The sequence below is a fragment of the Mustela nivalis genome (assembly GCF_964662115.1).
Source record: "Mustela nivalis genome assembly, chromosome: 2".
Lineage (NCBI taxonomy): Eukaryota > Metazoa > Chordata > Mammalia > Carnivora > Mustelidae > Mustela > Mustela nivalis.
The window spans coordinates 77608939-77625838 of record NC_139021.1 but is presented as its reverse complement, the minus strand read 5'-3'; the positions used below and the strand labels follow the sequence as shown (position 1 = coordinate 77625838).

At 42.6% G+C, this 16900-nt stretch overlaps 1 protein-coding gene across 3 annotated transcripts in view; it reads right to left on the bottom strand.

Moving 5' to 3' along the window:
* ASPH (aspartate beta-hydroxylase) overlaps nucleotides 1-16900 on the bottom strand; it is a 224029-nt gene that overhangs the window by 10931 nt on the left and 196198 nt on the right. For all 3 annotated transcript variants that reach the window (XM_082719000.1, XM_082719001.1, XM_082719002.1), the window contains 3 exons: nucleotides 9824-9959; nucleotides 4538-4629; nucleotides 4054-4187 (listed from right to left, as the gene is read on the bottom strand). In XM_082719000.1, the coding sequence (XP_082575126.1) occupies nucleotides 4054-4187; nucleotides 4538-4629; nucleotides 9824-9959 (362 nt within the window). The remainder of the gene's footprint in view (nucleotides 1-4053; nucleotides 4188-4537; nucleotides 4630-9823; nucleotides 9960-16900) is intronic.

The window sequence follows — 16900 nt, the reverse complement described above, 5'->3', positions numbered from 1 at the left end:
CTTCAGATATCTAGCTCTGTAAGCATTACAGAGTACTTTAATGGACCCATGTCTCTTAGGAAAAACACTGTTTTTGTAATAAAGTACTTCACCTGACCCAATCACCCTTGAGTGAAGGCTTAACTGAGGATGAGAACTTAACACAATATAAACAACAAGAAAAGGGACACAGAGAAGGGGGTGGAGCAGCGATCATGATGAGGAGAAAAGGCACTGATGCTTATGGGATCTCCAGGGCCGAGAGAACCAGACGTGTTTATCCTCTGCAAAATGGGTAAAAAAGATGTGGTCCATATTCACGATGGAATATTACTTAGCCACCAGAAAGGATGAAACCCAACTTTTGCACTGAGATGGATAGGACTGGAGGGGATTATGCTAAGTGCAGCAAGTCAAGCAGAGAAGGTCAGTTACTATGTGGTTTCACTTACTTGTGGAACGTAAGGAACAGCATGGAGGACATTAGGAGGAGGAAGGGAAAAATGAAGGCGGGGGGAAGCAGAGGGGGAGTCGAACCATGAGAGACTATGGGCTCGGGGAAACAAACTGAGGGTTTCAGAGGGCAGGGGTTGGGGGATGGGTGAGCCTGGTGATGATTATCAAGGAGGGCACATATTGCATGGAGCACTGGGTGTTATACATAAACAATGAATCATGGTACACTACATCAAAAACTAATGATATACCCTATGGTGACTAATATAACAAAAAAATTATTTAAAAAAATTATTAAAAAAAAATAAATTGGCAAAGAAGGAATCAAAAGACCAAGGAGGACACAGAGAATCTCCTAAGGTAAAAATTCAAAAAACAAAACAAAACAAAACCACCATCCTGGCCCAACTCTTGGCAGGTGGGTGGAAAGTCCTTATGAATAATCACACAAAATCCACAACCAGCAAGTTATGGTTATCAACAGGAACTTCCTGTCACGTGAGGTTGCTTGTATTTTAGTACAGTGGAAATGGAGGGGCTGCTGGGTTAACCTTCCTGCTCAAGCGCACCCTCCACGTGAGTGGCAGGGCTTGGGCTCCTTCTGGTAGGTGAAAACAGTTCACCTAATCAGGCTTCCGGTTTGAGGGGAGGGGTTGGCAGTCCCCTTCTTTGTCAAGCGCCATCACTGAGTGTTTGCTGGGAGTCTGGGGGAGGGAGGCACACTATGCATGTGCTTCAGGGACCCCTGTCCCATGGTTGCGCTGGCGGTGAGAGCCCTGCTTGGCTTCTTGTTTAAGCCTCCAGCATTGCCCACCTGTTCCCCTTTCTTGCCGCCACAGAGGTGCCCTCAGCCTGGGTTTCCATTGCCTCACGGCCTCTGATGACTAGGATCGGGGCCTGCCTGGCCTTCTCTCTACCTATTTCTCAATTGACTTTTGTCTAGTGATTTTTCCCAAAGTATCTATAAGCAGGACAGATTGGAAATTAAAGAAAAAAAAAAAATGAAAGGAGGAGGAAGGGGGAGGGAAGGAGAGATGGAGACAGAGACAACAAACAAGTCTATAAGCACGAGGCACTACTCAAGGAACAGGCCTGGTGCTCTTGCCATCCTCACTGCCCATGGTTATTTGATCTTGTTCCCCAGCATTCTCTCCGTATTCCCGGGGTTCCCCACCGTGTCCTCACCCTTCTTCCCTTGGGTGGACACCCTGAAGACCCAAATGGAGTTCCCAAAGGCTTGGTAAGATCCATTCCATCTGGGGAGGAACCACTCCTTGTTCAGCTATCTCTGATTCTTGTCCTGGTCCTGCCAGCTCTGGCCTCCGCTGCTCCGTCTCCTTGATGGTTCTCCTTTGTCTTTCCGCCTTCTACGTGTGGATGTGTTTACAGCATCTCAAGCTTCCTCCAGAACCTCCTGCTAAATCTGTCCCTTGAACCTTTATGTCCAGACCTGGCTTCTCTCCTGAGCTCCAGGCAGCTATATCCAGCCACCTCCTGAATGTTTCCACGACTGTGTTCCCACAGCAACTTAAATCAGATGCATACAAACACGGAACTCACTATCCATTTCCCTGAACTTGACTCACACCCCCCAAGATCTGAGTATTTGCTAAAGCATCAACAGGCTCCTACTGACCAAAATGGACAGCGCCAAGTCACTTTGAACTTCCCCGCCCTTGCAGCGCCCTTGGGATTCACTTGAGTTAGTCTTCATATCTCCCGCACCTGCTTGTTATGCTCCCTTTGTTCCCAGCATCCCGAGGCCAGCTCTTCTTGGGTGGGCTGCTGTGATGAGCTGTTAACTGTTCTTCCTGTTTTCCCCACACTTTCCCCCATGGCTTCTAGAATATCTTCCCGACAAAGCTCGGATCCCACTCTCTGGTATTTGAAGCCTTGTATGATTGCACTTCTATTCCACTCGTTCACTTTCCGACTAATTCTGCATGTGCTGCTGAAGACTGTAAACAAGGGGGTGGCTCCAATGTCCTGGAGAGCTATGTCAGCCAACCAAAGCCTAAGCCAGTCAGTGCCCTGGACTCTGAGAAGGTGAGGTGAAGCGCAGCCAGTCACAAACAGCCAACAAGCTGCCCCCAAACAAGGCAGCCACTTACACTGTACCCAGTCAAATACTTGCTTTGAATCTTTGCTTCACTTCAGCATTTTCTCTATGGAAACCCTGCCTCCACCTACTGTCCGGGCACATTCCAAACCCCCTTTTGTCTGATACTATCTGATGTGAATGGCTGTACACCCAAATCAACTCTTGAAAATTTTAACGTGTTTTAACGGTTTACCTACATGACAGCATCTACACTCTTGGTTGCAGAAATCACTCCGTCTTCTTCACATGTGCCCGTAATTTCTGGTTTCTGTGCCTCTGCAGATCCTGTTCTTTTAGCCTGCAATGCCCTTTCCTCCCAGCTTTAGATTTCCAAGCCTTCCTGTCTTTAAAAATCACTGCTGTCAAGATTCTCAAACCCCAGCAGCAAATGAGCTACTTGTCCATTGGCCAATCTGTAGCATTTTTATCTCTGCCTCTCTTACGACTCACAACATCTGAGCCTGTACTACGTCCCTGATAAGCCATGTCTGGCAGGGAAAGGCCCCCCCATCAGATTCAACTTTGAATCTTTGTCATCCCGGTCCAGGGTGGGCAGGTCTCTGCCAATAACCAAACGAATGATTCACGAACAGCCCCTCCATCTACTGAGGACCATAACAAATGCCCAAGAAGACAACAACTTGGTCTCTGAGCCTACAGCTCGTAGAAAGTAGGTGAACATATGCTAATTGATAAAGAGCAATGGTAGATAAAGAATAGGATTATGGAGAATATACACCATATACATTCTATTAAGTCTGAAAAGAGGCTCCTTTTTAGGAACTGACACTGGATCTTAGTAATAGGTTTATTTCGGATGGGTGAAAAGAAGGGCCTTTTGGCGGGGGAGGGAGTAATCGGATTAGGACAGTGAAAGGCAAGGGGAGAAGGGCCTAACATTCACCAGGTCCCATTGCCGCTAGGATGTGGGCTCCGTGCCGTGTGTGCATTATTTCATTTAATCCTACAACAATCCTGAAAAGCAGAGAGCGTCAGTGCCAATTTTATAAGGAAGGAGGCGAAGACTCCGGTGGATTAAGGAACTGGGCAAGGTTATGCAGGATTAGGTGCCTGAGCTGGGCTGGAAACAGGCAGCCTGTTTCTGTTGCACCACACTGCCTCCTTTCGAGCAAAAAACCGAAGTATTTTCTTCAGGAAGGGGGACTCTTTGCATTGAGGAACCAACCACTCAAGGTGCAGAGCAAGAAGCAGGGCTCGGGATGACATAGCTAACTCTGAATGCAAGTCTGCCCGTCTAGAAAGAAAAGCGAGGAGGCTCTTCACTGAGTTGAGAGCGGAGTGGGGAGGAATGATTAGGGAGGGCAGCCCTAGAATAAGGGGTGCCTCTAGACTAACAGAAAACACAAACATGGGCACAGGCTCGACTCCAGATGGATGTCACCCATCCCAGCCTCCTTCAGTTACAAGGAAGAGAAATAAGCCCAGTGAACACAGATCGCTTGTGATGAACACTCAGCCTCAGAGACGGTAAGAGGGACAGTGATGGGGAGACATACTTGGTCTCGTTGGCGCAGCGGATCTTGCAGCCTTTCTTGGGAATGACCAAGCCCAAGTGCATTCGGAGCCTGCAGTTGGTGGGCCCCGTGTGCGGCCACACGTGCGTTCCCGGGTGCATGACCGAGTATTTGATCTGCGCAGAAAACAGAACAAACCGGTCATCCATTTATGGAGGGGTAGAGGAAGTGCTCAGTTCAAGTGACAGGATAAAATTCATGTCCACTTGAATGTGGACCTTTGTTAAGACTCAGAATTTATGTTCTTGTCTTACTGCTTTGATAAGGACTCTCATTTTCTACCAAGCGCTAACACTGAACATTTCCTGCCCTCCATTCTGACATGGACCACAAAAAAGTAGGTTTCGTTAAAAAGTGAAAAAAGACGCCTTCGTTGGGCCAGTAATGACTTCGTCATAAAGGTCAACGCTCCCTTGTTCCTAATAACGAACTGTGTCCTTCCCGTGACTGAAGACAGGCTTGGTACCTGTCCTCTTCGGCATCCTGTCGTCTCGGGAAATTTATCTAGTAACGAACAGGTTTTAGGAGCTCCTTTACAGGCATTTTCATTTTTTCTTCCTAGAACAAGACATGATAAAATCATTGTTAGAAACAAATCACAGTAAAACTTTAACTCGTCCTGTTTTGACCAGACGCAATCTGTACTGTCACCCTCACTAGGAATGAGAAGGCTAAACAAACACAAGAAGACAAAGTGTCACAGACAGTGACGGGCAGAACAAGGACCAGAAATCTCCACCCAGTGTCAGACTATTTGACTAAGGCTGTCTGCTGGGCCAGGTGAGTGTTGAATATTTACTCTTCTCCCTGTGACAGGTAGGATAATGGCCCCCTCAAGGGTGTCCGTGTTGTAAGCAGGAGCCCATGAGTAGGTTATGCTACATGGCAAGAAGAAACAGAGATTGCTGATGACACTGAAATTTCTAATCAGATGACCTGAAAATAAGGAGATTGTCTTGGATTAACTGGATGGGCCCCATGTAATCAAAGAGTCCTTCAACGGGGCAGAGGGAGGCAGTGATACAGAATGAGACCCGACAGGCCATCGCTGGCGTTGAAGATGGAGAGCAACTGCAAACCAGGGAATGTGGGCAGATTCTAGAAGCTGGAGCCTCCAGACGAAATAGAGCATGGAGGGCACTCTGACTTAAGCTCAGCGAGACCCCTGCTCACTCCTGACCTCCACAACTGTACATTTAATACATTTGTGTCATTAAAAAAAAAAAATTATTTATTTGGGACAGAGAGGCAGAGATAGCGACAGAGAGCGTGAGCAGGGAAGACAGGGAGAAGCAGACGCCCCACTGAGCAAAGAGCCTGGATGTGGGGCTTGATCCCAGGACCCTGGGATCTGACCTGACCTGAGGACTGGCGCTTAACTGACCCAGCCACCCAGGCACCCCAAATTTGTGTTATTTTAAAGCCTCTAAGTTTGTGGTAATTTTTTAGAGCAATCATAGCAGAGTCTGTAAGGGAAAAAAAAATAGCTTATATTTCTAACCTAAAAATGCCTCAAAGAGTTACCGCAACATTTTAAATTGGAATTTAATATATTTTTCATTGTACAGATCATACTTTATATGTCAATCAAGTAGAGGATTTAAGAAAAGAGGGGAAGAGATGGTAACGAGAGATGATGAGGGATGACGTTTTCTATGACCAGCTGTGTTGGGAACACAGATTTTGGGACACAATCTTAAACATCCTCGACTGTGCATATTTCCTCACCACTGACAGAATAACTGTGTCTTAGGGAAGACGTGCTCAGAAAGGTACACAGAATTATTTGCTCTTGGTAGGAGTAAAACAATGGATTTTTTTTAAAGATAGAAACATTTTAATTCCCTACTCAATATTCTTACGAGGGGCTGCTACATCTAAAGCTGAATTTAATCTTATTTAATGTTGGTTGTGTCCTAAGATGATCATACACAGAATAAAATGAGAGTTACAAAGTAGGCAACTTAAAAGTATTCTCCTCAAATGGACCTCAGTGTTTTAGAACACAACATTAATACGTATATTAGTTTTTCCTAAGTAAACTTTTTGCCCCTTGAGCAAAATGTTAGTTGCTGTTTTTAGGGGTTAATGGAGTACCCCTGGTGAACTGAAAGATCAACGCCAGTTTGACCAAATAGATGCCTGCTTATGTCCTCAGAGAGTATCTTTTTTTTTTTTAAGATTTTATTTATTTATTTGACAGACAGAGATCACAAGTATGCAGAGAGAGAGGAAGAAGCAGGCTCCCTGCCGAGCAGAGAGCCCGATGCGGGGCTTGATCCCAGGACCCTGGGATCATGACCTGAGCCGAAGGCAGAGGCCTTAACCCACTGAGCCACACAGGTGCCCCCTCAGAGAGTATTTTTAAGCCTGCTTCCCATGCCTTCCCTTACACAGGGAAATCCACCCTGAATTCAGCTGCTCGACAGTTTCCTCCTCCGTTCCTCACAGCTGCTTTCTACTCCAAGATGTGACAAAATGGTAAATGATGCTTCAAAGCGCAGGTCTGGGAGACCAGCAATCCCGGGGTGGAGGCCTGGCTGCACCACTTGGTAGCTGTGTGATGGGAACGTGTCTGTGAGTCTCTGCGCCTCAGATCCTCATCCAAAAAAGGATAATGGAATTAGGGCCTCGAGTAGGGGATTGTTACTGGGATCGGTGAGTACTCTCGGGAGATCTGACAATTATCTAGTAGGTGATAATGGTACTGCTTTTTTACTACAAAATAATCCTATGTTATATAATAATAAAGCATATAATGGAGGGGTGGTGGTCTTAGGTCATGGGTACTTGGGTCACGGTTACAAACACGGACTCTGGGTTCACTTTGGCTGGGATTCCTGCTGTGCCACTAATTGTGTGACCTCCCTGTGCCTCGGTTCCTCTTCTCTAAAATACAATAGGAATCGTACCTCCGTCACCAGGTGTTGTAGGCATCACATGAGTCCTTTTAAGTATGTCAAGTGGTTCCTGGCTCACGGTGAGCACCATGGAACTGCTGTTACATTCCATTTTTTAAAATAGTTTATTTATTTATTTGAGAGAGAGAGAGAGTGAGATAGAGAGCAGAGGCAGGAGAAAGGCAGAGAGAGAAGCAGACCCTCTGCTGAGCAGGGAGCCTGACCTGAAGGTAGATGCTTAACTGACTGAGCCACCCAGGTGTCTGTAAAGGTCTTGGGTTATATCTTTTTTAGTTTCGAGGCTCTGCTGGGATAACATGACAATTCTGATCAACCGACAGTGACCACCTAGAACGCTGTTGAAAGGATTCAGAGGATCAGTCTGAGCTCATCCAGAAAGGCTACTGATACTGGTCAGCACTGTCCCCTCTGGTGCTGGAAGAAAGAATGACTGCACATGTATAGCATATTGGCTAACAAAATATTTTAGTGTTCACTGTCGGTGATAATTAATAAATGAGAAAAATAGATATTCAATAACATTCACTTAGTAATCTGAAAACGCATTTGTAGGGGAAAACCATAATTTACATTTGTGGGTTCCTTTTCCTCCAACCCCAAAAAGTTGACCATTTAAAAAGGAATAAATATTCTTCAGTCCTGATTATGCAACCAGGAGAACCACTATGGTTCCCACTACCATTTGGAGAAAAATGAAACCTCTAGCCACAGCTTTAAGGCTTTTAGCTCTCCAGCAGCATCCTTTCCTAACTAGAACAAGACAATCTCTTTAGTATTAACTAAATCAGATATTCATCAGCCTCTATATCGGAGCCTGAGCTCTTAGCATGAATAAGAAATGCCATGCTGCTTCTCTTCTTCACTCTTCCCCAACCCCTCCTGCCACAGGATTCTCTCCAGCTTTGAGCCAAGCACCTGGGAGAACATCTGCCGTCAGGGGCCCATCCTACTTCTACACAAGCTGTGCTACCAGTTGTCTTCAAAATTCTTTAAACTATGAATTTGCTTCTGAAAGACATTACTGGATTCCTCCCAGAAGCCTGGAACCACCAACAGAAGGCCACAAAGAACCTTAATGAAACTTCCTAAAAGAGAAACTATGTGTCTTATATTCTCTTATGACAAAAAAATTAATTTCTATTTAATTAACTGCAACTAATTAGAAAACACAAGCCTGTTTTAGCCCTCACCCAAAATGCACATACAGCTCAATCATTTTGAGTCAAAATGGAAATCAAGATAGAAATGCAGTCATTTTCTGGAAATAATACAAGTGAAAATATCACACATTACAGCTTCAGGAATATATTTTGCCACAACTAAAACGTTTTTAAAAAGATGCAAAAATTTCAAGTCAAAATGTTGCTTTCACCCAAATCTTGTCTCCATTATTTATTTTCTTGCTTGCTTAATACTTTCATCTGCCCTAAAATGCTTTGCAGATTTCAACTTTATCAGAGCACCTGCTGTTCGCAGAGACTCTGGTTCTGGAAATTACTGCCAGGATGCCTGCTTTTCTGCAGCCTTGTTCTAGGAAGCGGGAGTATGTTAATGAAACTGAGGCATCAGATGAACTCCTGAATGAACGCTTGAGGCCAAGAGAACTCATACATTCTAGTGAGACTCTAATAGATAAAATCAGCATGCTGTTCACCTATTGACCTTGTAGCTCCCTGAAAAAAAAATCTTGTTGGCAAAAAAGTTGAAAAATCATGTGCTCTCTCTGCTGATGGATGTATCCTTGAAAGTATTACTGAAGTGGCTCTTCTTTTACGAGTAAACCATTTGGAAAGCGTAAGTGAGATAAACAACTGCTTATTTGTCCTTTAATGTAAGCCCACTGCTTGGTCTCCCAGTGTATTCAGTGCAGCTGAGTGTGTGCCACACGTACTGAGTGGTCTTCAAAATGGATTTATTTTTGGATAGCTATTGTTAACCCAGGATGATGAGATTTTCCAGGAAGAGAATTAGGAAAAACCTTAAAGCCCAAATTCAATGCTCCTCATTTTCAGGATAGATTGATGTATTAACTCATCGAATACACATATACTGGGGCCCCGTGTATGTGCTGGAGCCTGGCTTCAGCCTAAGGAATGTTAGGTTGAATGTGTAGCACCTTCCTATTCTTTTTTTTTTTTTAAGATTTTATTTATTTATGTGAGAGAGAGAGAGTGAGAGAAAGCATGAGAGCAGAGAAGGTCAGAAGGAGAAGCAGACTCTCCATGGAGTTGGGAGCCCAATGCGGGACTCGATCCCAGCACTCCGGAACCATGACCTGAGCCGAAGGCAGTTGCCTAACCAACTGAGCCACCCAGGCGCCCCAGCACTTCCTCTTCTTGAAGAGCACAGACACTAACTATCATTGCCTGACACTCTGGTCTTTTATCATCTCCAACCCAGGGGGATCCCATTTTGGCATGCAACGTGGTCTCCACGCCGTGGAGCAAATGAAGCTCTGGGGAGGTCCTTTCTAATATAGTAATTAGTAATGGGTGGACTTTTTGGTTAAGCCTACATAGTAGGGTCACTCTTTATAACTTATTTAATGGGAAAGACCAAGAAAATCAGAGTATTATATATATTTATCCAAATACACATGTGAGTATACCTACATACACGCACACGTAGATTTACATGTGAACACAGGCACACACAAATAAGTGTTCAAATGTAGTTTTAAGAAACAATGATGGATTTTGATAATATGTATTTTTTTGGGCCATTTCATTTAAGTTGGGGAATTCCAGCTCTGGGAATTAGCTTGAGAAGACTCAAGCCTTCTTCCCATCAGATTATTGGCTGCTGAGAACATTCTAGAAGTCAGGACTCACCTTGCTGCCACAGCGTAAACTGGCTCCAGTCACCCTTCTCCCTCAGGTTTTCATCTTCAGGCAGGAAGAGGCCCTTGGCTTTATCCATCACTGCAAGGCCTTCATCACGGATTAACTTCCAGTTTCTTTCTAAGGACTAAAGAGAAGATTCCGGTTTTACTGGACTGAAAATATGCCTGCTAGTCATTAGGATGACTCTCAGCTTTTTATTTGTTAGTTTGCTTAATAAAGTAATGAAATCCGTGCTCTCATCGAGGTTGCTTAATTTCTATTTCCTCTGGGACTTCTTGTCAAGGGTTTAAAAAAGCCCTATTATTATTTTTGAGAACTCAATGTCTTTGCAGAATGAAAATGTCAATAATTCCTCAGGGAATAATCCCTCCAAAAATTACTTTAATATTTGCCTAAAGGTTGTTGTTGTGTTTTTGTTTTTGTTTTTAAAGATCACAAATGAACAAGAGTTTTGCTCTTGTTGACCCTGTTATATCAGTACGTTATAGAATGTTCCATGAGACCACCTGGCACAGAAAGAATACACATCAGGGACTTCATTTCATCTTTCAACAGAGGTCCTCGTGAAGATGCCACTCAACATGGTAAACTGTAATTACATTTCAAAGGCATTGGGAAAGTGTCACCAGAACATGTGATGAATTACAAAGTGAACAGTACAGCAAAGCAAAGTAAATAAATGCCCTGATGTTGAGAATCAGCCAAACAAAAACATTCCCGACTTCTCCTTTACCAGGGTGCATTAGCTCCTGTCAGAAAGTGGGTTTGAGAGCAGCAGAGCCTTGAAGCGGCAAGGCAGAGGCTGGCAGATGTGTGGAAGGAGTCTTCTGGAACTCTCCGTCTGGGTCAGCCTTGCCACCACACCGTGATGCCGATGAAGGTGGGAGCAGAGTGGAAAGCAGGCGGGGGCGAGCCTGTGGAGTGGCAAACTGAGAGGAACTACTCTGAGGGAAAAAGAACAAAACTGCTTTCCTACTGAATGTTCTGGGACTCATTGTATAGATAAACTGGGATTTTGAAATGTTCATAATGCCAAACACTTCTGTGTTAAACGAGAGGGGGACGGAGTAGTCGAGTAAACGGGTACATGGAGAGGGAGGCGCGGGACACCTGATTTCAAGAGGAAAGAGCTCGAGGGCAGGGCACTAGAATGAGTGAGTTACAAACAAAAAGAAAGATTTTGACACACAAAAAGTGAAAACACCAATTAGTGCTCCCTGAAAGTGGATTAAGGTGCTGTGTACAACATGGCTATCTTTTGAATTAATCCAGCAAAACTGGTTGACACATTCCTGGATAGAACAAAGCATGAGACGAAGTGTGTTAAGGTGTTTTGCTTTGCTTGTTTGTTTTACCAGCCCATGTTTTATGAATTCGTGATTCCATGTAGGAAAGTGATAAGGAGCCAGGAGAGCTCCGAGAGACAGATGCCCTCAGAGATTTGTGTGAAAACATGGTGCCAACTTCAGCCCAGCCCAGGGGACATTTTTTACATTATTAGCTTTATTAAGATATTCTAGGGCTAGACATAGATTTTTAAGATTAGATACTGATTTTCTACTTCTTCTTTCCCCCTTCATTTCTTTGAGTCTACTGGTTTATTTCCTTTTTAAACGTCAGCTTCCTTGAGGCATAACTGACAAAACTGTAAAGCATGCATCATGGTGATTTGATATGCATATGCATTGTGAAAGGATTTCCCCCATCTGGTTCATTAACACATCCGTCACCTCAAAAATTTATCTTTCATTTTTTCATTTTTAAATTTTTCTGTTGAGAACATTTAAGTTCTACTCTCACAGCATATTTTAATTATACAATACACCGTTATCAACTATAGTCACCACGTTAAACCTTCAATTCTCAGACTTTATTCTTTCTATGGATGAAAGTTTGTACCTTTTACCAACCTCTCCCTATTTCTTTTACTCAGACACCCTACCCCAGCCCTGGCAACCACTCTTCTACTCTTTGTTTCTAGGAGTTGCCTTTTTTTTTTTTTTTTTTTTTAAATTCAGATTCCACGTGTAAGTGATACCATACAGCATCTGTCTTTCTGTGTCTGGCTTATCTCACTTAGCACAATGCCCTCAAGGTCCACCATGTTGTTGCAAATGGCAGGATTTCCTTCTTTCTCAGCTGAATAATATTTCTGTGTGTGTGAGTGTGAGTGTGTGTGTGTGTGTGTGTGTGTTTATGTGTATTTATGTGTATATATACCACATCTTCTTTATCCATCCATCCACTGATGGACACTTTGGTTGTTTCTATGTCTTTTTGTGGATAATTGTACAATGAACATGAGAATGCAGATATCTCTTCAATATCTCATTTTCATTGTCTTTGGATATCTACCCAGAAGTGGGATTTCTGGGTCATGTGGTAGTTCTATTTTTAATTTTTTGAGGAAACTCCATCATGTTTTCCACAGTGGCTACAAAAATGTATGGGTTTGACACTGCTATTTCTATGAGACCCACATATTGATTCGTGTCAAAAGCCACAGTTGCTGCTACCATCACACTGATTTATGCTAGTGCTGGCCATCAGTAATTTCAATGTTACTTCATCCCAAATAGGTAATTTATACAGAGCAAGTCAAAGACAGATTCCAATAAAAAGATACTCAAAAACCTTCACTTCGGCAGGCCCCAAGTGACAAAATATAATGGCTTTTTTCAAGAATCCCAAGATTATGAAAAAGAAAAAATAATGCAACCCATATCTTCAACATCTTCTCAAATGTACCTAAATCGCCAACACTCGTTGTGGCTATTGTAATTTGTTCGAGTTGATAGATAAATCTGTTAGATTCTTGTTAAGTTGTCACACAGATGAGGGGAGAATTACCTTTCTAACACATGAAATTACTTTTCAAATGAGGTTACTGGAGCCTTACACAGCAGGCTCTTCCCTTCATCCCTCCTGGTATTCTAGAAGCTTCTTGCTTTTCTTTTGACAGCTGATGTTAGGAGCATCTTTGCAAGAGCTGATCTTTTCTTAGGAAAACAGGGCATAAAGCCCAAAGGAAAATGTTATAGTGATTGCATCAATCAATAAATAAAATTTGTCTTAGGAGCAATTTTTACCAGAGTAATGAGTACACTTTGGATTTGTTTTTGTTTTGTTTTGTTTGTTTGTTTGTTTTCAACTTTGAAAAGATTCACCCTGGTCTCTTTTATGGGCATCAGGAGAAATCTAGGGTGGGATCTGGGAATTTTATTTTTAAGCATAAACCAAGGAACCATACTGTATAAAATTCACATGGTTAGAGGGGATTAAACACCAAACCTAATTACACAGGATGTACGTGTGTGTTTGAGAGACACAGAGAGAGAGGGAGGGAGGAAGGAGAGAGGGAGAGTAGGAAGGCTGGAGGGAGGAAGGGAATGGATATGCATCTTTTCTACAGTGATATCACTCAGATGTCTGGGATGGCGAAAAAATTCCAATTTTTAGTAAATTTCAGCAGGAGCTTAAAGGCTCACAAGAGGGGCCATGCTTACATTTTGAAAGGTCTCATCTAAAATAGTACTACCTTGACCCTAAATACACCCATTTTATAAAACTGAAAAAAGAAACTGATAGGGCTGGTATTTGAGTTGATTGCTGGGAAGACAACAGCTTCTAATCGACATTTCTCCTTGTGGAAGCATTCATCTGAGAGCACAGAGACTTGACTGCTTTTACGGTGCCACATGCCTTTGTAAACTCACCCCAAGCACTTGTCTTTTGTATCTGGCACTCTAGTCATCTCTAAGTGGAGTTCCCAGCTTCTAGCTTCATTAATCCCACAACACACCACAGTTCACTTTACTCCAGATCCCCCAACCAGTTGACAAGGTCCTCACTTCCCAGAAACTCTCCTCATTCACTTGGATGATATGCTTTTCTCTTCAACATCAAATTAGATTGTCTATTTTTAAAGTCTTCTCCGAAAACTTATTTCTTGCAGAAAGTCTTAAGGGGAGCAAACTATAGCTAAACTGATTCTTATAGTTAAACAGTTAAATTTCCCTTTCTATTTTTACTCAATTAAAAGTATATATATTTAAAAGTTAACTAATACTGCAGGTCTTATAATAAAAGCAGTACAGTCTCTTACTCAATTCTTCTCCCATCCTGAGTCCAACCCCAGCGGGTTGCTTTAAACACCTCTTCTGCATTTACCTGCTTCTATCTAAATACTATGTTTTGGGGTGCCTGGATGGCTCAGATGGTTAAGCGTCTGCCTTCAGCTCAGGTCATGATCTCCAGGTCCTGGGATTGAGCTCCATATCAGGCTCACTGGGGAGCCTGTTTCTCCTCCTCCCTCTGCTTCTTCCCCCTGCTATGTTCTCTCTGTCTCTCTCTCTCACAAGTGAATAAATAACATCCTTAAAAAAATAAATACTATGTTTATATGCCACTATTTCTTGATTTATCCCATTCTAGACATTATCACTCATCTTTCTCTTAGAGAAGGTAACACGTTAACAATTTGTTGTCTTCTTTTCCCTCTTCTCAATCTTGCTACAGTTAAATTCACAAATCTTTCATCTATCTGATCAAATTCACATTCGGGTTTTATATGACAATGAGTTATCATTCACACTCGAGTCGTCTTGTGATGAGGACCCTGATGCTACATATCTGCCCCCTTTTCTTTGGCTTCATTTTCGAATGCACTTACACTATTTGTTCTTTACAGCACCAGAAGGGTGATACAAAATCTCTTGATACTATTCTACCCCTTGCCAAAAACATCAGATAAGCCACTACTTTCTTTCTCTTTTTTTTTCTGAAGATAATCCTGCAGTAGCCAACTGACTTGCTTTGATCTGGACTGAGCATGCTGGGCAAGCCTCATCAGGGAACTGCCCTTGACTTTTGCCGTGTAGTGGTCTTCCTAATTACTGCATTCTAGTTGCTCCCAAGAAAGGACACAGCACAGGTAACACTAAATTTCTGAAAACACTTGAAGCTAAACTTAGAGCTGATTGAAGGCTTGCCTGTTTACAGAATTCTAGGTAGGAAATACTTTCTCCTGAGAATTTTGAAAACAATGCCACACTGTGTTAGAAATTTTAGTGCTGCTGTTGGGAGATCCTCTTTTTTTGCGGGGGCGGGGGGGTGTCCCTCAGAAAACTTTATAGAAGTCAGTACAGTGTAGTGGGTATGGAGTTAGACTGCCCAGTTTGGAAATCTGACTCCCACTTACTAGCTATGCGATACTGGGGGATTCACTTACCCACTGTGACTTAACGTTCCTCATTTATAAAGACGGTGAACTACTACAGCTTTTTCTCAAGAGTCTCTAAGATTAAATGTGCTAAAAAAAAAAAAAAAGTACGTCTATGTGTAAGTACAACTGTGATGATAGTAATGAGGATTTTAAAATCTCTTTGTTTCTGGCTTCCTAAAATTTTCTGAAACTGTATCTTAGTCTAAGTGCTGGTCACTTCTGGGTCGCTTCAATATGGAAACTCACAATTTTTCAATTGGAGACTATCCGGTCTTATTTCTTTAATAATTTCTTCTCCATTCTGTCCCTATTCTTTCTGGAACTTCCTTCATTTGTATGTTGAACACGTAACACTGAACCTCTAGTTTTCCTAACTTGTCTATTTTCAATCTTTTTTGGTTTTCCCTTCTGGCCGGTTTTCTTGACTTAGCTTCGGATACTGCTATGAAACTCTTTACTTTTGCAGATGCTGTTTTGCACGTTTCTGACAGAGCCCTAGTTAGGTCTCTCTTTCTTCCCACAGTATCCTTCCTATTCTCTTCTCACGGCGACACTATTTTCTCTTCCTGCTCTGAGCATCTTACAGATATTATTTCTGTTGGCATTTGCTCCCTGGATCTTCAGTTTCCCTGAGGTCTACTGTACTCTTCATTTGTTTTGTTCCTTATCTTCTTTTGTGTTGAGGGGTCTCTCCAATGTTAGGCGACCCTCAGCTGGGAGTCCTATAGGACTGAGACAGTGACTAGGAGCTGCATGGAAGGGGAGGGCATGTGGTTGACAGGCCCTCCCTTTAGGCGTGTCATCAAGCCAGTTTTCTCACTGGGCATCTGAAATGTCAGGTGGGGAACAGTGTCTTCTTTAAGCCCATACGGTTGCTACGGTGGCGGGTGCCTTAAATCCCTTCCCTTTGGAAGCTCCTCTGTAAACATTTCCTTCAATTTCAGCTTTCTTGGAACAACCAAGTCAGATCCTTCCTTCTTTGCTTTTCAAAAGACAAACAAACAAAAAACACATTGGTGTTGCTCATCTGTTCTTGCTTCCCTCTGTTTTTTTTTTTTGGGAGGGGGGCAGGTTTATATTTTTATTGTTATTTAAGCGAGGTTTTTCTTTTCTACTGTCATTTTTTCCCCCTTTTTGGGGTCCTTCTGGTATCATTTAAGTGAGGTTTCATGTGGGAGGTATGAAATGTATTGCTTGGTCCTGCTTCATCCTTCTCCTCCTGTATTTTCTATACATCTCAAATAGGTCATTATTATTTATCTCCCTTCTTTTCTCGTAGAGTAGAAGGACCTCCTAGTAAAACTGAGAAAACAAAATCCCCCAAGCCTGCAAAATCTCGTAGTAATCCCTGGAATTCGTCTTTAAAACCTCACGAAACTCAAACTGATGCCATTTCACGTGACAGAGACAGGTAGTAGAGAGAAGAAAACACTTCTCACCATCGCATTTCACATTTTCGATCAAACTCTGCTACTCCATATATTCATTTATTGTCACCCTAATCTCTTTTCACTTGGCCCATGTGTTTCCCTTGCATCATTTGGTTGGTAGGCCCCCACTTCCACGATGTGGTCAGATGATAACAAAACTGATTATGATGCTTGAAGCCTCACGTAAGATCATGTTTAATTTTGTCCAAATCAAGCAAAATTCATCCATCTGAGCTTTGAATATTTTTGCCTATGTACGAAAATTGAACTGTTCAAAGAAATGTTTTGGCTAATGCAGTAAGTAAAGATAGCAAATTGCTACGTAAGGGGAGTTTCTTCACTAATCGTATTAGTTTGTGGAGGTTGTCATAACATAAAAATACACAGACTGGGTGACTTAGAAGATTCAAA